Source organism: Amphiprion ocellaris, chromosome 7 (assembly GCF_022539595.1).
Source record: "Amphiprion ocellaris isolate individual 3 ecotype Okinawa chromosome 7, ASM2253959v1, whole genome shotgun sequence".
Lineage (NCBI taxonomy): Eukaryota > Metazoa > Chordata > Actinopteri > Pomacentridae > Amphiprion > Amphiprion ocellaris.
This window is the reverse complement of record NC_072772.1, coordinates 26,685,138-26,710,457: the sequence shown is the minus strand read 5'-3', so window position 1 is coordinate 26,710,457 and position 25,320 is coordinate 26,685,138. Positions and strand designations below refer to the sequence as shown.

At 43.5% G+C, this 25,320-nt stretch overlaps 1 protein-coding gene across 2 annotated transcripts in view; it reads right to left on the bottom strand.

Moving 5' to 3' along the window:
- Positions 1–16,580: 16,580 nt before the first annotated feature.
- The window catches only part of ngef (neuronal guanine nucleotide exchange factor), a 37,943-nt gene continuing 29,203 nt past the window's right edge, over positions 16,581–25,320 (bottom strand). For both annotated transcript variants that reach the window (XM_023267780.3, XM_023267781.3), the window contains 4 exons: positions 24,199–24,357; positions 20,429–20,508; positions 20,244–20,348; positions 16,581–20,093 (listed from right to left, as the gene is read on the bottom strand). In XM_023267780.3, coding sequence (XP_023123548.2) covers positions 19,837–20,093; positions 20,244–20,348; positions 20,429–20,508; positions 24,199–24,357 — 601 coding nt within the window. In that variant the 3' untranslated portion in view covers positions 16,581–19,836. The remainder of the gene's footprint in view (positions 20,094–20,243; positions 20,349–20,428; positions 20,509–24,198; positions 24,358–25,320) is intronic.

Genomic DNA, 25,320 nt, shown 5'->3' with positions numbered 1-25,320 from the left:
CTCCCTTTAGCCCTCTCCCCCTCTCACACACTCACCCCCCACACTCTCACTCACACTCTATGTACCCCCCATGTTTATTGTGCTTGTATGTTTTATAATGTGTTTGTTGATAGTTTTTCAGGCAATGATGTGCTATTATATAATGTATATATAGATCCTGACCTGCTGTATACATCTCTCTCCAACACTCTCAGCTCACAGACAGCAACAGACAGCTCACAAGGATACACACAGACATTATATTACATTGCTGCATACATGTTCAAGTTTAATATCGTAGCCTGGAATGTTCATGGCATATGCTCACAAACAAAAAGAGTTAAAATCATGGACTATGTCTCTAAATTAAAAGCAGATATTTTGCTCCTCCAAGAAATGCATTTACTACAGTCGGAAGAAAAATCTTAATCAGACTCGAATTATAGTATTATCTTTTCATCTTGTTATAACAGCAGATAGAGGGGTCTCCATTCTAGTCCATAAGAGAGTACCATTCACTTTAAACAGTACAGTAATGGACTCAGAGGGCAGATATATTATCATCCAGGCAACAATCTTTAATAAATTATATTCTATTGCAAACCTCTATGCTCCGAATAATGACGATCCAGCCTTCTTTCACACTGTTTTCTCTCACTTAGCAGACTTATCTGCTAACTCAACAACTATTATCGGTGGTGACTTCAACATAGTTTTAAACCCTTCAGTAGATCGATCTAATAGTCCAATACATGCAAAACAGTCACAATCAGTTAAAGTAATACATGATTATATGAAAGATTTTGGACTAGACGACGTCTGGAGACTCAAAAACCCAACAAAGAGGGACTATACGTTTTTCTCTCCGGTGCACCAAACATTTTCAGGAATTGACTTTTCCTCTCAAATAACTCTATCGCACATAAAGTTACCACTAAAATCCACCCAATCGTTATCAGCGACCACGCACCAATATCTCTCAGCCTGCAAACAGATTCCATCCCTAAATCTCCTCAGACTTGGCACCTCAACATCTCTCTACTCAAAGACCCAGAATTTGATCGAGTAATAAGGAGTGAGTGGGCAGACTTTCTAAAAAACATTGAATCTAATGATTTATCTCCATCTTTACTTTGGGAAACCGGAAAGGCCATAATCAGAGGTAAAATAATATCGTACTCCTCATACAAGAAAAAAAAAGATCTACAAACAGAGAAAGAAATTGAAGAAAAAATTAAACAACTTACAGAGAATTATGCAATAAATCCAAGTGATCAATTATGGTCCGAACTACAAAATGCAAAACTAAACCTCGATAATATCCTATTCAAGAAAACTGAGTTTTTATTACAACAACTAAGATATAATGATTTCGAACACAATAATAAATCAGGAAAATTTCTGGCGAACCAACTCCAGCGCAATTGTGATGGCTGTGCCTACAGACACACAAAAGGTTGCAGCATTCACTCACCCACAAACACCACTGTCATATGTTTAGTTATTTTGACTTGCAGTCACTTAAATTATAACATCGATTTATTAGCATGCATATTTAGTTTACAAATTTCATCATTTTGCAATTTGTTTGTAGTAATTCATTTCTCCTTTGTTTGAGTTACCTGGCTGCTGGATGGCATTTCTGGCTTGGACGAACAAAAGATGGGGCTGAGGGCGGAGCAGAGCTTTATGCTGAAGGCTCTCTCATGGACTAAACCAAGAGCTTTTACATCATGGGGGGATCAGGGTTTTGTTTAGCTAGTTTTATTTATTGTGTATGTAGTTTGCCCCTGTGTGTTAAATGTGGTCTGATCCATCACTATATATGTTGCTCCGGTGTCTCATTCTGGGAGGTCTGTTATTTGAGTTGGTGTTTAGGTTCTGTCAGTCTTATTTTCAGTTATATTTATATATATATTTATATTTATAGAGTTATATTTTGTTGACCTCTTTTAAGGGCCCTACAGCTGTGATTTAATTACCTTTAGTCATTTCTTTTGTAAAAGTTACTTTTGGAGAATAAATCCTTCTTTTTTTGAACTTTAAACCTGTGTTATTTTGTGCTTGACTGCTTGGCCCACGACAGCAATAAAGAAAAATCCTTCATAACAGCAATTCAAGATCCCTCAGGAAAATATACTCAGTCACCTCAGGTGACTGAGTATATGACCTTCTATAATTATTACCAGAGTTTATGCTCAGCAACAGTTAATCCAAACATAGAAGATATTCATAACTTTCTCAACAATTTAAACATGCCCAAACTAACATCAAATTACAGAGACATATTAGATGCTCCATTGACTATGAAAGAATTACAGTGTGCATTAGACAGTATGCCAGCAGGCAAGACACCTGGGGCCTCATTTATAAAGCTTGCTTATGCACAAAACAGGGCTAGAAAGTTACATACGCCACTTCCAACGCAAAGGTTGTGATTTATAAAAATAAACTTGGCGTGAGAATATGCGCACCGGTGCGCCAACATTGATGCTTGCTTACGGACATTTTGGAGACAGAGGGAACGGCAGTGCCAGAAGGTGAGGTGGTGAATTGAAGCCAGATTTATCTCAAACCTTTATTGTCATCACATATTACACTTGTAGAGCCGGGGTGTTATGCAGCGTTTACAATAAGACCGAAAGTATGTTTCATTTTTTTTTTAACAAGATCTTTAATAGAGGCGGCAATGTCAGACAGGACCTCACACATGTTGTTCATTACGGTGCGTATTTGCTGGAGCTCATCCCGCACTTCATTTATGGCACCGATGGTGTCCCTTTGTGATTGTAGAACTCTGTCTGTCAGGACCCAACCACTTCTAGGTGTGCCATGGTCTCGGGATGTACTTGTACTGGGGACAGCCAGGCTTCATCCACGCTGACAGGACACGCTGTGGTTGGAACCTCCTCGTCAGCCAGCGTTTCCAGCTCTAGAGTGACGGAGGACAAAAAGCATAAGTCCACTGCCTTTTTACAACTCCATTTAAATATTTAATACATTTAATAAACAGATAAAACTGTACTTTACTGGTCTCCTCTGTGGGCTCTGCCAAATCGGTGTCTCCTTCCTTCTCTGACACGATTCCACACCCGCTGGCCGTCCCGAGGATGGATGCTATCCTGCTGTCCAGCGGTGTGGGCTTGGGTTTTCCCCTATCCCCACCTGTAGCAGACATGCTTTGGTGATGGCATGTCACTCTCTTCTTGGCCTCCACCTTCAAATCAGACCACTTCTTTTTCACCTCTGCCACAGTTCTCTCTGTGGAACTCAAACTGTTGACAGAAGTGACAACGTGCTGCCACTCAGTGCCTTTTCTTTTGTTAGTGATGCCACTACTATGACCACCAAACAAAATACTCTTCCTGGCCTCCACCTCATCCACAAGCACCTCTATCTCGGTCTCCGAAAAATTTCATTTTCTTTTTTCTGCCATGACTGAGCGTAAAATGCCATGGATCAGCAGCTTGTTTATATGCAAACACATTCATGAGTTACTTTGCATTGACCATTCATGGTAAAATGTGGGTGTGTTGTGGGCGGGATGTGAGGTGGATCCACCTGCGCAATCTTCCAGCTGGAGTGTGATTTATAAATGGGAAATTGCATGCAGTTGTGCGTAGGCACAGTTTTATAAATCAGAATATTTTTTGGCGTACACCTATTTCAGATTTTCGACGTAGTCAAACTTTTAGTGTGGATCCTATGCAATGTTTTATAAATGAGGCCCCTGGTCCTGATGGTTTCCCTGCTGAATTTCTTAAACATTTTTGGTCAATGTTAGCACCCCTTTTCTTCAGGACAGTGACAGAGATTAAAAATAATGGTTATATCAGTCCGCACATGAATACAGCTGCAATTAAATTATTATTGAAACCAGACAAAGATCCTACGCTTCCCTCTAGCTATCGACCTCTGTCACTAATCAACACCGACATCAAAATTATCTCAAAAGCTCTCCCCTCTAGGTTGGAGAAAATCATCCCATCAATAATTCACAGCGATCAAACAGGATTTATAAATGGCCGACACTCCACCAACAATATCAGAAGACTTCTAAATCTAATCTCTTTGACGCAATGCCACAACAAAGAAGCTATTGTTATGTCACTGGACGCAGAAAAAGCCTTTGACAAAGTTAATTGGTCCTTTCTTTTCGCTGTGCTCCACAAATTTGGCTTCGGAGAATCGTTTATCCAGTGGGTATCAGCTCTGTACAACTCACCCAAGGCTACAGTCACCACTAATGGGATCACTTCACAAAGCTTCAGTCTGCAAAGGGAAACGAGACAGGGATGCCCACTCTCTTCCTTATTGTTTGTGATCTTTATCGAACCACTAGCAACAGCTGTACATCAGAACACCGATATCAAAGGTATCTGCGCTCTGGAGTGTGAACATAAAATTAACTTATATGCAGATGACATTTTACTTTATCTACAAGAACCCAAAACTTCAGTAAAGGAAGTATTGAACCTCATAACAACCTTCTCGTGTCTTTCAGACTACTCCGTCAACTGGTCAAAATCAATTATATTACCTTTAACAGAAAACTCGTGGAATCCCGCAGTCCAAAACTCGCATTATTCTTTTCCTACTGGCAACATCAGATATCTGGGCATAAATATTTCCTCCAAACTCTCAGAACTTGTTCACCTGAACTTCACTCCACTTTTGGACAAAGTCTGTGATGATCTGAGGCGTTGGAACAACCTCCCCATCTCCCTTTTGGGACGAATAGCTACAGTCAAAATGAAAATATTACCTAAAATCAACTATCTCTTCTCCATGATTCCATTTAAACCCACATCAAAGTGGTTCCAATCGTTAGACTCTACTATTGGTAAATTCTACTCAAAGAATAAAAAGGCTAAAATCAGTTTGACTACCCTCCAGAAGAATAAATCCGAAGGGGGACTGGAGGCTCCCAACTTTATGTATTATTATTTATCCAACCAAATACAATATCTCACCAAATGGATACATCCACATGAAGAATATAACTCCTGGCTGGAACTAGAACAGTTAGATTGTAACCAGATCAAAATGTCTGACCTTCCCTTTATCACTTCTGCCCTTAAACATCACTCCTGCTTCAAGAACCCTATGATCGCTTCCACCTTGTCTGCTTGGTGGAAAGCACTGGAAGTCACAGGCTCCTAATTAAAACCCAGTATACTCTCCCCAATCTGGCACAACCCTGATTTTGCAAACAACAAAATAACTCTTTGTTTCAGCACATGGGCAGAGAGAGGAGTCACTCACCTCCATCACCTTCTTGATGATAACACATTTAGGACATATATAAACTTATTCCAAACATTTGAAGTAATAAATGGAATTTTCTTCAGTACCTACAGGTAAAGAAGACGATTACAAGTAGAATTCCATCTGTTACGGCTGTGGCCGTGTTTTGGTAATCTTGTGTTTGTAGTTTTGAACTGTTTTGTTGTCTGGGAGTGGGTGTTCTGTTTTTGTCTGTAGATCTTTGTTTCGTCCTTGTTTTCTGTGTAAGTGGTCTGTTTTGTCCTGTTGGTTTATAGTGGGTGCTCTGTGTTTGTCTGTGTACAGGAGCTGTGATTGGTGGCAATGGTGGCAAGGCGGACCCAGCGCTGATTGGCTGTTCACCATTGTAAATCTTGGCGGCCGGCAGTGATGGGAGAGCCTCTCTGACAGCAGCACCCTTTGTTTTTCCCAGACTCCAAACTTTTGGCTTGATACCCGTGTTTTTTGGTTAGATTAAGATAGTGTGGTTTTTGTTTGTTAGACTTAGGTTTATTTTTGTAGAAGTTGTGGTTTTGTTGGATAGGATCTTTTGTTTGAGTGCTAAAATGCCTCTTTAGTTTGTGTCCAATTATTTTGTTTGGTTTTTTATGCTTGAATGAATAGCCCATGTGGTGGCCTCTGTTATTTGTAAATATTGTAAATAAACCTTTTGTAATTTTTCTACGAACTTGTTCATTGTTTTTGGGGACTGGGAAAATATTCCACCTTATTTTTTTTTTAAAAACAAACATGCTACGCACCTTCCCCCTAGACAGGTGCGTAACACCATCGCTTCAGACTACTTTACAGCCAATGGATTTACAGCTACCTGAATTTGTCAAATACATTGTGAAACTGTCTCCAAGAAATGAGAAGAATCTCTCAAAAATTTATAGTTTACTTTCAAAGACACACTCTATACACCTACCAACTCAAAAATGGGAAAAAGACGTATCCAAATCTTTTGACTGATTTTTGGACCCAGATCTGTGAAAACACATTTAAAATGACTAAAAACACCAACTTACAATTGATCCAATTTAAGGTGCTTCACAGAATGCATATAACGCAATATAAACTGTATAAAATGGGCTTCTTGCGCTCAGACACATGTACGCAATGCACCCAAAACATGACTGACACTTACTTTCACGCTCTTTGGCTATGTACACCCATCTATCAATTCTGGGTAATGATCACACAGAAACTCTCCAATATTTTGGACTGTGGGATTCCGCATTCCCCGAACGTTTGCCTCATTGGCGATCTAACGCAAACAGCCCTACCAGACATTCATATCCAACCCACACTTGCAGCTATCACCATTGCCAAAAAAACTATTTTAGTTAACTGGAAAGAAAGCCCTCAACATCATCCATTGGCTGAACCTCCTCACAGAACATATTTCACTTGAGAGAATATCTGCTATCTGAAAAAACCAATTGGACTCCTTTAAAGAAAAATGGTCTCCATTTATTAAATCAATAAATATTAATCTATAGCCTCCGCTTGTATGTGGGCGTATGCCACTTCCCTTATAAAATTGTGATACTTATTCTGTCTGTGCGTATGATCTGACTTTTCTCTGCTTTTTTTCAGTTTATTAACCCTCTACCTTTTTAAGTAGGATGGCACCATGGACTTCAAGGCTGTGTGCATGCACTGGTGGTGTCCCTTCCCTATTGCTCCTGGGGTTGCTCTCTGGCTCTGCGGGGCCAGCGTGGCTCGGGCCCCTCTGCCTGGGGGTGGGTGTCCCCGGTGTCTCTCCCTTTGAGCCCTGGGTCTGCTGGGTCTGTGCGCTCTCCCGGGCCTTGGGGGTGGCGGCGGCTGGTCTCTTCTGGGGCGCCCATGCTGGCCCTGGGGTTTTGGGGTGGGTCGGCCTTTCCGTCGCTCCCCTGTCCCTTCCTGCTCTGCTTCCCTCTTCCTCCCTCTTCTCCTGCCTGGCCGCTCATCCTCGCCCCTCTCCCTCCCCTGGGGGGGCCTGGGGCCCTCCGCTGCCTGGGGGTCTGGCATGGGGGCTGGGTGGTCTCTCTGGGGGGGTGGCTCTGGCTCATCTGGGCACAGGCCTTGGTCCTTGCCTGTGTGCCGCCACTGGAGATCAGTTTCTGCTGGCTTGGGGCTTCTGTCCGGGCCCGGTGCTGTCCTGGGGAGTGGTGGGGTTGGTGGGGTCTCGGTGATGCTGCGGGGTGGGCGCCCTGCATCATGGACGTGCCGGCTCCGGGGTGGGCATGGGGGCTCATGGCCCTTGCTTCCTGGTGTTGCGGCTATGGCGTCTGCCGGAGCGCTGTTCTGGTGCTGCGACTTCTAGGGGTTTTGGTGCTGACTGGGCCGGTCGGGTCCGGGTGGGCCCACCTCGGCCTCTTGCCTCCGGGCTCTGGGGGCCCTCTGCATCAGTACCGGTGGTCTTACTGCCTGTCTCCCCCACTGCTCTGTTCTCATGGGCCAGATCCACACCAGACTGCCTCTTACTGTGCACTTCACATACTTCACACATCACTGTATATAGCTACTCTTAGGCACATATAGGGACAAGACAGTTAGGGCCCTGAGAGCAGGTGGGGGCGGGAACGATGGGCTCTGTGGTGGGGCGGATGGCAGGGCTCTACGGCCTTGTCTTTTCCCCATCACCCTCTTGCTTGCCTCCCCTGCTCTCTAATTTCTTTTTAATGCACCACACACTCACACCTTGGGGGTAGGTCTGGGACGGCTCGGGGAACTTGGGTCAGGGTAGGCTGCAGAGTAGCCATCCTCTGTGGTCCTCTGGCCTGCCCCCTAGATGCCTCACCCAGCCTCTCCACTTTTAATGCACCACATGACACTCAGGGTTACACTATCACGGTGCAGGGATAATGTCTCCAGTCTGGGATTGGGAGACATATTAATAGGGTACTCCCTATTAATATGTCACTGTACACACACTGTAAACCCGGATAAGTTCATTGTACTTAAACCATTTGCGTCAAGTGATTGCCTCAAATGGTTTAAGTTATTGACTGCAGAGAAATTTAATTTGTTTAAGTATAGTCAACTTAAATGTAAAATAGGCAGAACTTAATATTATATGTCAAATACACTTAAAAAATCTAGTTTTGTTAAAATTCTGAATATATTTAAAAAATTATAGTTGGGATAAAAAAAAATCCAATTAAGTTCTTTTCTCAATAACCACACAATGCAGCACATTGAATTCATTTTATTGAAACATAACAAAACAACAAATATTTCTCAACATTAATGCTCTGTGTGAAATACCAGAAGCAAATACAAAACAACAGCAAGACCTTGTTTCATAAAATTACCAAAATTAATTTTTGTCAATAGTTTCAACAGCATATTCTTATTTTTTTGCTATTAACATATTACAATACCCTTCTTACCGCAAAAAACCAAAACACACAAAAAATGTGTTATTAATCAGTTTCCTTTCAAATAGACAGCACAGTTTTTTTAGTTGTTTGCTCTGTTTGTTTGTCTGTTTGGAAGAAAAAAACACTGATCATGTTGCAGCATACTGTACTGCAAGTACACAAGGAAAAGCCTGTATGCTTTGTGTGTGACATAACAAAACAGGCATTAGGAACAGCACCAATAAGAACATGCAGTGAGGACAAGAATGGGTTAAAAAAAACTGCAACTTTCTAAAATATGTCCTCTGTGGAATAATTTTAGTAAAACAAACAATACTAGATGCATCTTGTACAAGAGGAATCACATACAAAATGAGCAACAGCATGAATATTTGTTTCAATCAGTGCAATATAACTGTGCAATAATCCAGAAATGGGCTTGAAGAGTTGTGCCTTGCACTGCAAGCTCATTGTTCAGCTTTTGAGTCTTTGGAGGTAGCTCTCTTCAGCCTGAATTTATTATGACCTGCTGAATGAAGGTAAAGGTGTTCATGCTCCTCAGGTAGTGCAGGTGGAGTGTGGAGGTAAAGCCAAACAAGAGGCACATTGCTTGAGGTAGGTTGGTGAGTGTGTCCATTACAGGACTGCCCTCTAGGATGATTCCCACTCACAAAGGGTTTAGTTGTGGTGATGCTGGGCTTGCAGCGCTGTTGTCCTCATAGCAGAGTAATGCCACTGGAATGTCCCCGGAGTCTCCCTCATTAAGATTCTATGTAGTGCAAGAAACAAGACAAAACAAGGATATTTAGGTTAACAACAATTTCTCTATGACCTTCTTTAATATTGCAATTTTTCTAATTCATTGTGGTTGTATTTCAGGTTGTGTTGTGTAAACAAGTTGTTAGAGCCATTTTTGTGTGTTTATCTATGGGTGCCTGTTGGTGTATAAATTTCATGTTTTGACAGTAGGTGCTGTATTGGACAATGTAAATGAATGGTATAAACCGAGGAAGGGTTAGTTCAGGTGTGCTGCTGACTGGGGAGAAGCACACAGTTTTTTAATCAGAGTTTTAGTGGCTGAATTTAAGCCTTTTAGCTTATTTTGCATGGAAGTACAAATTAGTGGAACAAGAGTGTGTAGATCAATAAAGGTGATATTGGAAATACGCTCAAGATCTCTGGATTCCTTCAATGGAGCCAGCACAAACTATGCCTTACCTTGAAGTTCCAGCAGCAGCCCCTCACTGGTTTAGGTTTTTTTGTAAAAATCAAGTCACTATACAAGCCCTTTGAATGTTTGCATACTTTGCAGTATAAAATGCAATAATTAGTTTTGCCTTGCTTACAGGGAAGGCATATTATCAAGTTAAAATCAACTTGAGTTCAATGAAACAACTTCAGAAAATCTAATTATAATAACCCATCATCCCAAATAAACAAAACCTGAAAATGGCAAAACTGATTCAAACACAACAGTTAGGGCCCCGAGAGTAGGTGGGGGTGGGAGCAATGGGCTCTGTTGTGGGGCAAACGGCAGGGCTTTATGGCCCTGTCTCTTCCCCATCACCCTCTTGCTTGCCTCCCCTGCTCTCCAATTTCTTTTTTTTAATGCACCACACACACTCACACCTTCTCTGGTGGTTCTGGTGGGGGCTGGGGTGGGCGGGGTTGGGGTTTGGGTGGCGGGTGGGTCCTCGTGCCCCGGGCCGCCTGGGTTGGTCTCGGCGCGCTGGGGGTGTCGGTAGCTGCTCCCTCTTGTTCTCCGGGTTCGCGTCGTTCACAGTGACCCCGGTGGCTCTCTGGGGGTGCCGCCCTGTGGCTCCTACGGCCCAGGGGGAGGGGTGCCCTGTTGGCTTGGCCCTGCCTTGCTGTGATTGCTGTTCTGGGCTTCGGGGTTCTTCACACTTGCATGTTTGATCAGGTCTCGCCAGCTCCTGTCGAGTCTCATTGACAGCAAATGATGGGACCCGCCAGAATGTGCTGAGAATCTCTCCAGAGTCTCTACCCTAAACTTATTCTCTCTTTCACTAGTATCCTCTTCTGGCCTATTCTATTCTATTCTATTCTATACTGTCAAGACATCCACAATTATGGTGCTCAGTACCGTTTGTTTAATTATTTATTTATTGAATCTCTTTTTCTTTTGTGTTGGTTTTCTTTTTTTTTTATTGTTGGGCAGTTAGTAGTTGGGAATAACACACCACCTTACAATCTTTAATTGCAATAGCACCGCCTGTTATTTTCTATCCCTGTTCATCCTGTTCGTGCTGTTCAGTCTTTGTTTCCCCCACACATCACTGAGGTGTAGCACTGCCCTCCCTGGCTCATAATAGGGAATTCTAATAAAGAATGTCTGCTTAGCTTTCAGGGAGGGCTGGTGATGGTCACACACATGCACTAAATATTAAAATATTTGGCTGCAAGACTAAATATGCATCAATCTCATACAATGTTGACACCTCTTTTGTGGAGTTAAACAATGAGAACAAATGCAGACAAAAAAAATTATGAAGAACAGAGAGTTCTGTGAAGAGCAATGCACACCGTCACTGTTTACAGTTGTTTTTTAATGCAGGGTTTTGTTTTCGTGCTGGAGTTGCTCTCTGTGTTGTCACTCCCTGTCCCATCAGTGGCCTGCTCTATGTAAACGCCACATTATCGGCTCATCTCAGATCGCTGGGAACCTCAGCCGAGAAGGTGCTGAAAATAGTGCCTGGTATCAGGCACTAGTCCGTATGGAAACGCTCGCAAACAAAGATGAGACGAGCCGTACCGTGCCGAGTAGATGCTTGTGGAATCGCGGCTAAACAAAGACGAGCGGAGCCGTGCCACGCCGAGTAGGTCCTAAAGGAAAAGCCCTCGACACTCCGAGCATCATTGCTATTTGACAGGCTGGTAATCCACAAAGAACGTGATGTTCCAGAGCTTCCCTCGGTATGCCAAACGCCAAATGCCCTGGTCCCTGTGTGTGCTCCTGTTGCGCCCTGGTACCAGAAAAGCGGCGGAGTACTTCTTCTAAATTTGCAGTCACTCTATAGTCAACATCTTGGTTGGAAAGTTCGGAAATAACTCCAACAACTTCAATAAATTCCTCTGCTTTACACGCTACATGCTCGGGGTCAGCAGGTTCTGCTTCCACATACTCTGCAAGGTCTAAAATATCTCTCACCAACTCTCTAGAAAGTTCACCGCGATCCTCCCTCAACACAGCCGCCATGTTTAGAAAGACTTCTACTTCCGGTTTCAAGGCAGACAAAAGCAGTGGATTAGACTTGATTCGCATTAGTCCCGCCCACCGACTTTGACAGGCGAGGGACAGATAAAATAAATTCATGATCCATTGCAACACAAGGACCATGAAATAATTAATTAAATAGTGAAATAATAATATATCTTTTTTACTTAAAATGAATTGGTATTTTAATGAATTAATGATATATTTAATAACACATTTATGTATTTACCTCTCCCTGGGCTGCAACCTTATCGTGGTGGAGGGGTTTGCGTGTCCCAATGATCCCAGGAGCTATGTTGTCGGGGGCTTTATGCCCCTGGTAGGGTCACCCATGACAAACAGGTCCTGGGTGAAGGACCAGACAAACAGCAGCCCAGAAGACCCCAATGAAGAGTAATAACCTTGGAACCACGAGTCCCTTGCCCGGACGCGGGTCACCGGGGTCCCCCCCTGGAGCCAGGCCCGGGGGTGGGGCTCAATGGAGAGCGTCTGGTGGCCGGGCTTCTTCCCACGGGGCCCGGCCGGGCACAGCCCGAAAAAGAGACGTGGGACCCCCCTCCAGCAGGCCCACCACCCGCAGGAGGGGCCATAGGGGTCCAGTGCCATGTGTGTTAGGCGGCGGCCAGGGGCGGGGAGCCTGGCGTACCGACCCCCGGCTACACAAGCTGGCTCTAGGGACGTGGAACGTCACCCCTCTGGCGGGGAAGGAGCCTGAGCTGGTGTGCGAGGCTGAGAAGTTCCGACTTGATATAGTCGGCCTCACCTCGACACACAGCAGGGGCTCTGGAACCAGCCCTCTTGAGAGGGGTTGGACTCTCTTCCACTCTGGAGTTGCCAATGGTGAGAGGCGCTGAGCAGGGGTGTCAATACTCATTGCGCCTCGGCTCGGTGACTGTGTGTTGAAGTTTACCCCGGTGGACGAGAGGGTGGCCTCCCTTCGCCTTTGGGTGGGGGGACGGTTCCTTACTGTTGTTTGCGCCTACGGGCCGAACAGCAGTTTGGAGTATCCGCCCTTTCTGGAATCCTTGGAAGGGGGTGCTGGAGAGTGCCCCTTCTGGGGATTCCATAGTTCTGCTGGGGGACTTCAACGCTCACATTGGCAATGACAGTGAGACCTGGAGAGGCGTGATTGGGAGGAACGGCCCCCCCGATCTGAACCCGAGCGGTGTTCTGTTATTGGACTTCTGTGCTCGTCACAGATTGTCCATAACGAACACCATGTTCAGGCATAAGGGTGTCCATATGTGCACTTGGCACCAGGACACCCTAGGCCGCAGTTCGATGATCGACTTTGTTGTCGTATTGTTGGACTTGCGGCCGCATGTCCTGGACACTCAGGTGAAGAGAGGGGCGGAGCTGTCAACTGATCACCACCTGGTGGTGAGTTGTCTCCGATGGTGGGGGAGGATGCCTTTCAGACCTGGCAGACCCAAATGGATCGTGAGGGTGTGCTGGGAACGTCTGGCGGAGTCCCCTGTCAGAAGGAGTTTCAACTCCCACCTCCGGTCAAACTTCAACCATGTCCCGAGGGAGGTGGGGGACATTGAGTCCGAGTGGACCATGTTCCGTGCCTCCATTGCTGAGGCGGCCGATCGTTGCTGTGGCCGTAAGGTGGTCGGTGCCTGTCGCGGCGGCAATCCCCGAACCCGTTGGTGGACACCGGCGTTAAGGGATGCCGTCAAGCTGAAGAAGGAGTCCTACCAGGCCTTTTTGGCCTGTGGGACTCCGGAGGCAGCTGACAGGTATCGACTGGCCAAGCGGCTGCGGCTGTTGCCGAGGCAAAAACTCGGGTATGGGAGGAGTTTGGCGAGGCCATGGAAAACGACTTCCGGACGGCTTCGAAGAGATTCTGGTCCACCATCCGGCGTCTCAGGGGGGGAAAGCGGTGCACTGTCAACACTGTGTATAGTGGGGATGGTGCACTGCTGACCTCAACTCGGGACGTTGTGAATCGGTGGAGGGAGTACTTCGAAGACCTCCTCAATCCCACCGATACGCCTTCTGATTCAGAAGTGGGGCCTGGGGTCTCGGGGATAGATTCTCCCATCTCTGGGGTCGAAGTCGCCGAGGTAGTTAAAAAGCTCCTTGGTGGCAAGGCCCCGGGGGTGGATGAGATCCGCCCGGAGTTCCTCAAGGCCCTGGATGTTGTCGGGCTGTCCTGGTTGACACGTCTCTGCAACATCGCGTGGACATCGGGGGCAGTGCCTCTGGATTGGCAGACTGGGGTGGTGGTCCCTCTTTTCAAAAAGGGGGACCGGAGGGTGTGTTCCAACTATAGGGGGATCACACTCCTCAGCCTCCCCGGGAAGGTCTATTCAGGGGTACTGGAGAGGAGGGTCCGCCGGATAGTCGAACCTCAGATTCAGGAGGAGCAATGTGGTTTTCGTCTCGGCCGTGGAACTGTCTACCAGCTCTACACCCTCAGCAGGGTCCTTGAGGGTGCATGGGAGTTTGCCCAACCAGTCCACATGTGTTTTGTGGATCTGGAGAAGGCTTTCGACCGTGTCCCTCGGGGAATCCTCTGGGGAGTGCTCCGGGAGTACGGGGTAATGGACCACCTAATACAGGCTGTCCGTTCCCTGTATGACCGGTGCCAGAGCTTGGTCCGCATTTCCGGCAATAAGTCGAACTCGTTTCCAGTGAGAGTTGGACTCCGCCAGGGTTGCCCTTTGTCACCGATTCTGTTCATAATTTTTATGGACAGAATATCTAGGTGCAGCCAGGGTGTTGAGGGGGTCCGGTTTGGTGACCTCAGGATTCCGTCACTGCTTTTCGCGGATGATGTGGTCCTGTTGGCTTCATCATGCCAGGACCTCCGACTCTCACTGGATCGGTTCGCAGCCGAGTGTGAAGAGGTTGGGATGAGGATCAGCACCTCCAAATCCGAGTCCATGGTCCTCAGCCGGAAAAGGGTGGAGTGCACTCTCCGGGTCAGGGATGAGGTCCTGCCCCAAGTGGAGGAGTTTAAGTACCTCGGGGTCTTGTTCACGAGTGAGGGAAGGATGGAGCGAGAGATCGACCGGCGGATTGCTGCGGCGTCCGCAGTAATGTGGGCGCTGTACAGGTCCGTCGTGGTAAAGAGGGAGCTGAGCCGAAAGGCGAAGCTCTCAATTTACCGGTCGATCTACGTTCCTACCCTCACCTATGGTCACGAGCTTTGAGTAGTGACCGAAAGAACAAGATCGCGGGTACAAGCGGCTGAAATGAGTTTCCTCCGCAGGGTGGCTGGGCTCTCCCTTAGAGATAGGGTGAGAAGCTCGGCCATCCGGGAGGATCTCAGAGTAGAGCCGCTGCTCCTCCGCATAGAGAGGAGCCAGATGAGGTGGCTCGGGCACCTAATTAGGATGCCCCCCGGACGCCTCCCCGGTGAGGTGTTTAGGGCACGTCCCACCGGGAGGAGACCCCGGGGAAGACCCAGGACACGCTGGAGAGACTATGTCTCCCAGCTGGCCTGGGAACGCCTTGGGGTCACCCGGGAGGAGCTAGATGATGTGGCCGGGGAGAGGGAGGTCTGGGCTTCCCTCCTAAAGCTGCTGCCCCCGCGACCCGACCCGGACCAGCGGCAGAAGATGGATGGATGGATGGATGTATTAAATTCCAATTTTAATTAATTAATGACATATTTCATTTCAATTTTAATTAATTAATGACATATTTAATTATTTAATGATGTTTTTATTTCATGACACATTTAAATATTTAATTCCAATTTTAATTAATTAATGACATTTGATTTCAATTGTAATTAATTAATGACATATTTAATTAATTATTTATTGATGTATTTATTTATTTCATTTTGGCACTTTTAGTCCTCCATACTGTATTCACTCTGGTGAAGTCTTGTCTTAATTGTTGACTTTGACACAGATACCCCTACCTCCTGGAGAGTGATTGTGATCTGGCCAACTGTTGTGAAGGAGTTTTTCTTGACCAGGGAAAGGATCCTTCTATCATTCACCACACTTTTTTTCCGTGGTCTTCTGGGTCTTTTGGTGTTGCTGAGCTCATCAGTGTATTCTCTTTTTAAGAATGTACCAAACAGTTGATTTGGCCACACCTAATGTTTCTGCTATCTCTTTGATGGGTTTGTTTTGATTTTTCAGACTAATGATGATTTGCTTCACTGATAGTGACAGCTCTTTGGACTTCAAAGAGAGAGTTGACCTCAACAGATTACAAATGCAAATACCACACTTTAAATGAACTCCAGACCTTTCATCTGCTCAATTACTTTTGGTCCCTTTAAAACATGGAGGACATATAAAATGTGTTGTAATTCCTCCACCGTTCACCTGATTTGGATGTAAATACTCTCAAGTTAAAGCTAAATGTCTGCAATTAAAGCAGACCTTGATTGTTTCATTTCATATCCATTGTGGTGGTGTACAGAGGCAAAATGCAGAAAATTGTGTCAATGTCCACATATTTATAAACCTGACTGTAATTCCATAGATGGCCAGATCGGACTTAAAATGTGGCCTTGTTCTTTGAAAAGCAGTCTATTGCAGTGGAATGGACAGAGTTCTGGGTTATACACATCACAGAAAAATGCGCTTTGTATTCTTTTGCACTCTTTTTCAGTAAATCATAGTGTTTCTCCTTGGACTGGCTCGTATGTCTGATTCTATGTGTGTGTGCGTTTTGCAAGGGCCATTGGAGATGTGCAACTTTGCTATGAATCTAACAGATTCTTCTGAACAATCTAAATAATCTCAGCAATCCATAAACAACACCAGCAAGTCAGGTACATCTCTGATTAAAATTGTTTTATTAACAATAATGTACATCTTACAAAACAAATTAACAATAATTTGGCAACTGTTACTTCCAACATCAAATGTTTGCATTCCTGTACACATAGTGTATTTAATGACACAGGTTTCACAATCATGCTGATCAATAGTTCTTCATAGCATTACTTTGTATGCACATACAACATATAGGACTTTTTACTATTCAGTTGCTGTTAGAGGTTTTAACCCTTGTGTGAATGTGTGACAACTTGAGTTTATGGTGGGCAGAAACAGATCTTCTTGGCAGTACAAAATCAGGGGAGACTATTGGGGGTAGGGTGCAAGCTATGTTTGAACAGTCATTGCATGTTGCAGTACTTCCTAAAAACAGAATATGCATGTCTATACAACATAGCTAAGCTACTGTCTACAAAATACAAAACACCTGAACATCCAATTCTATTAAAGTCTTGAATTCAATTTCGAATTTTTACCTTATAGCTTCCTGCCCAAAGGTTTTCATTGTAGTTACCCTTAGTGAAGGCGATTTTAAGAACAATAAAACATAGACCGCGCAATGGGGAGGAGAAAGCTACGTAAAATGTGCAGCCAATGGCAGACTAATGAGCACAGTCAGCATCTGGTGAGTCAGACACTGAATAGTCTTACTTAGCCAGCCCCATTATGTAGTACATAATGGTACTGGCTGTACTTCATTATCAGCTGACTATTGGGAAATTAACACTCTGGCTTCTTGTATTTCTTTAATTCAATCACCATCGCCATGGACAGGGATAAGGATGCAGCTGCGGTGTTCCCTCAAAATAGAGATGAGTGGAATGGTTTTGGTGAAATATTTACAAGGAGAGCAATGAAAACTTTACTAAACTTACTGACAGTGGTATTACCTCTTGTACTGCAGCCCATATGCCAAAGAATGTGCTTGGGAGGTACATGAAATTAAAGTCACAGCAGACTTTTTTGTAAGCTCTCACATATTAGTCCTGAATCCTAGCCCCTGTGGGCTTTACAAGTTTGGTTAAGTGCTTTTAGTGCTTCATAGTGTTATAAATTATTTTACACAGACACATATCCAAGTGAGTTCCTAATTCTGCCACATAAGAGTTGATAAATGCTTATTTGCAGTTTTAAAAAAAAACATAGCATCAACACAGTCATTCCATTAAGTTGAGTAGCAAACCGCTTAATATTTTATGAGGATAGTGATACATGATGTTTTACTTCCATTTCATACCATCATGTTATGTTACTGTCTTTCCTGTGTTGGCAACCAAGAGCAATTCTGCCTATACATATGACCTGTTGATGGTACAACCATGTCTTTAAGACCCGATAATGAAGTATTTTACTACCACTACCAGGGTGACAGCCCTGACAAACAGGCAGTTCACCCAGCACAATGACACTGGGGCTTCTGGCCCAAGCGGCATGTTGCTGTTCCTTGTCAAAGCTGGGGCACACCACTCCCCTTTGCAAATGCATTATGCCAGCAGTAGTGCAAGTCAGAACCTCACTCCATTGTGTGTACAAGTTGTCTATGAAATTGCTTTCTTTGGAATGTGCAGATCTATGAATTCTCTACGTTTCTACACAAATCCATAGGTTGGCCATTAGAAAATATTACTTGAATATAGTCTCGTGGTCCATTAGGTGTCCATTTTGTTTGTGCACTGAAGAAAGTCTAGTATTTGTACAAAGCCCTGGCTCTGTAAATGCAAAACAAAGTTACGCAAACTGAAACACTGCAAAACATTGGTCTGGTGCTTCCCATGCACATTCAAGCTCGTTCACAGGACAATGGGAGAGAGAGGGGGTTTGCAAGAAAACAGGGGTTAAAAGTGCAGTGCGAGCAAGAGGGCGGACAGTAAATGTGCTACATGCTACCTGTTTGAATATGCTAACTCGCTAAATATTAACTAATTAAATCTTTCTCTGAGTCATTTGTACTCAAAAGATACATTTTGGTTGAAGTACCACTTAAACAGATTCACTTATATTAAACTCTCACCAGGTGCTTCCTCCCACAGTCCAAAGACATGCTTAGGTTAAATAACCCTACAGAGGATAAAGCGTTGTATAGAAAATAGATGGACTTCTACTGAGCATTCAGAAACACAGTCACTAGTGATTTTAATATTTACTTTTATGTATTTATTTTACTAGACACTGTTATGGTGGCCATAAAAGCTCTATGCACTGCAAAAGAGAACATCTTTATCAACTTGGCAGCATATGTGCAGCACTAAAAATATGTGCTGCAAAGAAAAAAAACGCAACCAAATGCAGAAATGCACTGCCAAAACAAAGAACACAACCAGTGTAGCACATTACTGATTTTCAAAGCAGAAAACATTTTAAAGGACAATTAAAAAAAAAAAAAAAAAAAAAAAAAGATAAACATTCTGGGCACACCTAGGGCATGCTATGGTGTGTGGTTTGTGAAGTTTTCGGGTCCACTGTTACTCTGGACCTCAAGAAATGATTGGGTCTGCTAGTCAGTTTTAACACTGTGACTGCATGATTTTGTTGCTGATAGCTGATGTAAACCAAGTCTTAACTTTTTTCTGATTACTGATCTAGTACCAATTTGTATTGCTTGACATGTCTGTATTTGAATTTGATTTCTGTATTTAGTTGAGCTGTATGTAGGTGGTTATACTTTATGCAGCTCGACTTATTTGTTTTGTTTAGTTTTCTGACCGTTTATGTATTTGTGTTTTCTCAGCAGAATGTTTCCGACATGGGATGCATGTGTTTCCATATGGATTTTGTGTTTGCATATGTTTTCTTAAGCTGAAGCACAATGATCCTTTAAGGCTGCATTGCTGTCATATAGCCCTAAAAGATTAACATGTTTCTGTTGCGGGTCTGTGTGTAATTCAGTGTTGAAGGCATTTTACAATTAAATTAACACAAAAAGTTTAAAAAGCTACCCATGCAGCTGAAGGATCTATGGGTTTTTGCAGCTCCAAGCAGTCCATGCATTACACACCACAACATGAGGGCCTCAAAACACCTTAATCACACATTTATGGGACATGCAGGATTGCTTGCACGAGGTTATTGACTGAAGCACTTTGATAACTTCTCCCTGATCACTGAGACCAAAACTGGAGGTTTTTAAAACATTTAACTGCTTGTAAAAATCAAAGTGAAAAGTTCTCATTGTGTAGGAATGAAGTGGCATGTATCCAGATTTTTTTTCTCTTAGTGCTAATGGCTCTCAATAGTGACATTCCTATTTGTAACTGATTCACTGATTTACTTCACTGCTGTCCCCCATTTGATCAGTCCAAGGATTGGAGAAGCTGGAGACTTTCGGGGTGCGTCTTCCCACCCTTAAACCACTCCTGCCTCCAGTTTGGCCTGCTCCACTTTCGTGCGCCTGTTGGATCCGAAAGGCCTCTCTCAGGTTCTGAGCTCGGACCTCCTTGCTCTGGATTTCCTCTACTATTCGACTAGGGAACCAGCCCCTTTCACCATCATGGAGTCTTTCACCCATCATCCAGCCTGAAATATAGAAGGCACAATAAGATTAGGACAGGACAGGATGGAAAGAGAACTGAAAACAATACACAAACCAAAGAAGCAAGAACAATTTCAACAATTGTGATTGTATTTTTTTTCCACAAACACCAACAGATTTTTGCATTTACACACCATCATCTGTTCTCTCAAGGAGGTTCAAAATATCAGCCATCTCAGTGGAGAGCTCATCTGGCTCCTGAGATGAGTACGACTGAATACACTGCACCTGTGGAGAGTCTAGTAAATGTCAAAGATAGAGTGAGTTCATATTCAATCAACTAAGGATCTCTCTCATTGTGTGATATCTTTCGTCTCACCTGGTTGGTGGGCACTAGTAGACATAAAGCGCGTGCGTCGATTAGGAGTCAATGCACACATCCATCGAAGCTTATCACTCCTGTCAACAGGATGCCAGTGATTAGTAACTAGTTAAAGTTAACTTGTGTCCATGTTGTTTCTTGGTATGTTTTGTGTATGTTATTATTTGTCCAATAACAAATCCACAGTTAAATACAGAAACATTTTAAAAGTCAGACCAAAAGTTTTAACAATATCACACTCCCTAATTATTTGCGGTTCTAAAATAATTGGTTTGTGTGCATTTATTTATATTAGTTAATATTTTGCATTTTACTAGTTCACTACTCTTCACAGTTGGAAATTTTTCCACATAAATCTTAACATTGACGGGTATGGCAGTATGCTGAATGGACGCCTGTTAACCTGCTCCACCTACTCTGACAGCGAAATCCTGTCTAAAAAATTATTGAGACTGGAACATAGGCAATTTCATTACAAAAATTAAAAGGAATGCCCTCAGCAAGCCAAGGTCGCAATTGTAAAGTCTTTCAGACTAAACTGTCAAACTTTGCGTCGCTGAGCTCCAACTCAAAGACCACTGTAGTCTGACTCACTTGATGTAGGTTGTGGGTATAAGCCTGCCACTGGCCAATCACCTAGGTTGGCACTACTGCTACAAATGTTTAAAAAATCCTTAAAAAATGAGATTCTGCCAGGCTCCTGGAGAGGAACATTGATTACCTCTCTCCCAAAAGTTTGTAAACCTAATAATAAATGTGAGAACATCAGGTCAATCAGTCTCCCAACTGCAGATGTAAAAGTTCTTTGCCAGATTCTAGCTGGAAGTTGAAGGAATATTTCAGATGATTTGAAAAGTCCAGAACCTTCTTTATTCATGAATGTTATGACAGGCATGGTTTCCATAATGTCAGCATAACTAGAAGGGGTGCCAGATAATGACTTGCTGTGACTGGATGCTGAAAAGGCCTTGGACAGAAAAGAATGCCCTACCTATTTGAAATTCTCACATGCTCAAGGAGACAATTTTTGTGAACAGAGAGATTCTTTGTCTTCACTGTCATTTATTAAGGCAATTAAACCATAGAGCAGCTGATGCACAAGTATGGCTTTATATGCAGATTGCATGATTGTTTTTCTCAAACATGTAGAAAAATATTTCCCTGCCTTGCTGCAACAAATTAAGATATTTGGAAAGATCTCAGACTATAAGATAAACAAATCTAAAACCTCAATGCTGCCGCTGAATTTAGGGAGGTCAATTGTTTGACATACCTGGGTATTCAAATTGTACCGTCTTGACAATATTGCAGAAAATAACTACGATGAGAGGTGCATGAAATCATAAACTCATTAGACAGATGGAACTCTATACCATTGTCGTGAAAGGGGAAAATAAATATCCTCAAAATGAATGGAATTCCTAAGTTGCTGTATCTCTTTCAAAATTTAACCAGTTACCACCATGTAATTTATTCATCCACCTTTCAGCAGATTGCTATGGAAAAACAGATACCCCAGGTTACAACTTTCATTGTTGTACCTGCCATATGATAGAGGGAGGCACATATGCCTGAATCCACTTTGGTACTATTGGGTTACAAAGAACACTAATGGTGTGTTTTTACGGGGGAAACCACCCATGACTCCTCTGAAGGAGTCACAAGCTTCAGCAACTGCGATGGGAGAGACTGTTCATACACCAATTGTTGCTTGTTTTTCACTAATTAAAGCTTTATGGGAGAGTGGTAAAGGCAAAGGGTAAAATGAGTACAGTAAAATATAGGGAAATACTGGAGGACAATGGAATGCAGTCTACAAGAGAACTGCAACTTGGGAGAAGGTTTTTTTTCAGGCAAGAAAATGACCTGAAACGTACAGCCATAGCAATACAGCAATGGTTTCAAGGTAACAAGGTGAATGCTCTGGAGTGGCACAACCCAAACTTTAATCCAGTGAAGAATTTGTGGCTAGACTAGAAAAGGATTGTTCACTCACAATCCCTGCAACCCAACAAAGCTTGAGCAGCTTTGCTCAAGCTCTGTCAGATTCAGTGTTGAAATTCAATACACACGTGGACAAAATTGTTGGTACCCCATCGGCTAATCAAAGAAAAACCCACAATGGTCACAGAAATAATTTGAATCTGACAAAAGTAATAATAAATGAAAAATTCCATGAAAATTAAACAATGAAAATCAGACATTGCTTTTGAATTGTGGTTCAACAGAATTATTTTTTTTAAAAATAAACTCATGAAACAGGCCTGGACAAAAATGATGGTACCCTTAATATTTTGTTGCACAACCTTTTGAGGCAATCAAACGATTTCTGTAACTGTCAATGAGACTTCTGCACCTCTCAGCAGGTATTTTGTTCCACTCCTCATGAGCAGACTGCTCCAGTTGTCTCAGGTTTGAAGGATGCCTTCTCCAGACAGAATGTTTCAGCTCCTTCCACAGATTTTCAATAGGATTTAGATCAGGGCTCATAGAAGGTCACTTCAGAATAGTCCAATGTTTTCCTCTTAGCCATTCTTGGCTGTTTTTAGCTGTGTGTCTTGGCTCATTATCCTGTTGCAAGACCCATGACCTGCGACTGAGACCAAGCTTTCTGACACTGGGCAGCACATTTCTCTCTAGAATACCTTGATAGTCATGAGATTTCATTGTACCCTGTGCAGATTCAAGACACCCTGTGCCAGATGCAGCAAAGCAGCCCCAGAACATAACAGAGCCTCCTCCATGTTTCACAGTAGGAACAGTGTTCTTTTCTTGATATGCTTCATTTTTGCGTCTGTGAACATAGAGCTGATGTGCCTTGCCAAAAAGTTCCAGTTTTGTCTCGTCTGTCCATAGGACATTCCCCTAGAAGCTTTGTGGCTTGTCAACATGCAGTTTGGCAAATTCCAGTCTGGCTTTTTTATGATTTGTTTTCAACAATGGTGTCCTCCTTGGTCGTCTCCCATGAAGTCCACTTTGGCTCAAACAACAACAGATGGTGCGACCTGACACTGATGTACCTTGACCTTGGAGTTCACCTTTAATGTCTTTAAAGGTTGTTCTGGGCTCTTTTGTTACCATTCGTATTATCCGTCTCTTCCATTTGTCATCAATATTCCTCCTGTGGCCACATCCAGGGAGGTTGGCTACAGTCCCATGGATCTTAAATTTCTGAATAATATGTGCAACTGTAGTCACAGGAACCTCAAGCTACTTGGAGATGGTCTTATAGCCTTTACCTTTAACATGCTTGTCTATTATTTTCTTTCTAATCTCCTGAGACAAGTCACTCCTTCGCTTCCTCTGGTCCATGTTTAGTATGGTACACACCATGTCACCAAACAGCACAGTGACTACTTGTAACCCTATAAATAGGCCGACTGACTGATTACAAGTTTGTAGACACCTGTGATGCTAATTAGAGGATACACCTTGGTTGAACATGTCCCTATGGTCACAGTATTTTCAGTCTTTTCTAGGGCTGCCATCATTTTTGTCCAGGCCTGTTTCATGAGTTTATCTTTTAAAATAATTCTGTTAAACCACGGTTCAAAAGCAATGTCTGATTTTCATTGTTTAATTTTCATGGAATTTTCATTTATTATTACTTTTGTCAGATTCAAATTATTTCTGTGACCATTGTGAGTTTTCCTTTGATTAACCGAGGGGTACCAACAGCTTTGTCCACGTGTGTAAAAGGGGGTAGCTTTGAAGGGGAGTGAATGCTTTTTTTTGACACTGTAAGCTCTTCTGCTTCAGATACTCACATACTGGAAGTCTTGAGCATGTAGCTTACTGGACGCTCTTCTTGGTTTTCCAGCAGCCTGAGATTAAAGACACTGGCCAGCAGCTGGCCCTGATCTTCAAGATCTTCAGTCCTCAACATGGCCCGGGTGCATGAGTCAAGAACCTGGAACTTGTCCCCACTAATAAGAAGTTGAGTGAATTAATATCTCCTGCTTTCAGTGCAACAATCATCAATAATTAAATAAATAATCATAATAAATAAATCATTAATCAACTTTCATATATTCTATATTCATTGAATGTAAAGTGTAATATGTCAAGCCCTTTTATTTAAAGTTCTGACTATTATTGCGTATAGCTCATGAAAATCAGAAATTCAGTGTCTCAAGTTATTAGAATATTTCCTAAGATTCCTCAAAAAAAAAGAATGTACAATACAGAAATGTCCAGCTTCTGGAGAGTATTTTTATTTATACAAGCAATATTTGGTTCGGGTTGGTGATCAGCCTGTTGCACTGCTGAGGTGTTACTGAAACCCAGGTTGCTTTGAGAGCAGACTTCAGCTTGTCTGTATTTTTGGGTCGAGTGTTTCTCATATTTCTCTTGACAATATCCCACATTGGGATCTATGAGGTTCAGGTCAGGTGAATTGACTGAAGTTTCAGTTAATAAAACAAAGTGGACCAACACCAGCAGATGACACGGCACCCCAAATCTGTCACTGCCCCAGCCTGACACCCTCTTCCTGCTATCTGCCCCTTTGCCAGTCTGTGTCTCCTCTCTTGGGGCTCTCCGCGCTGCTGGTTAACAGCACGGATGGAGAGCAGCTGCGGTCGCCGCGCACCAGCAGCTCATCTGATAATCATCTGTCAACAATAAAACCCGGTTATGCATGCCACTCAGTGTCCGATCAGACTGCCTGCCAGTTGCACTCTGACGATGGTGCAACCTCCATCCTCTGAATGGCCAGAGCAGCTTGCCCCTGCCTGTCAGCAGGGCGTCGCTGTAACCATGAGGTGAACACAGGGTCAGTTACCTGCCGACGATCACATGATTGCGACCTACTACAAATTGACTGTGATTTATCAGTTGGAAATCATACAAGGAACAAATGATTACACCGTGGGGTGTTTCTGAGTCCC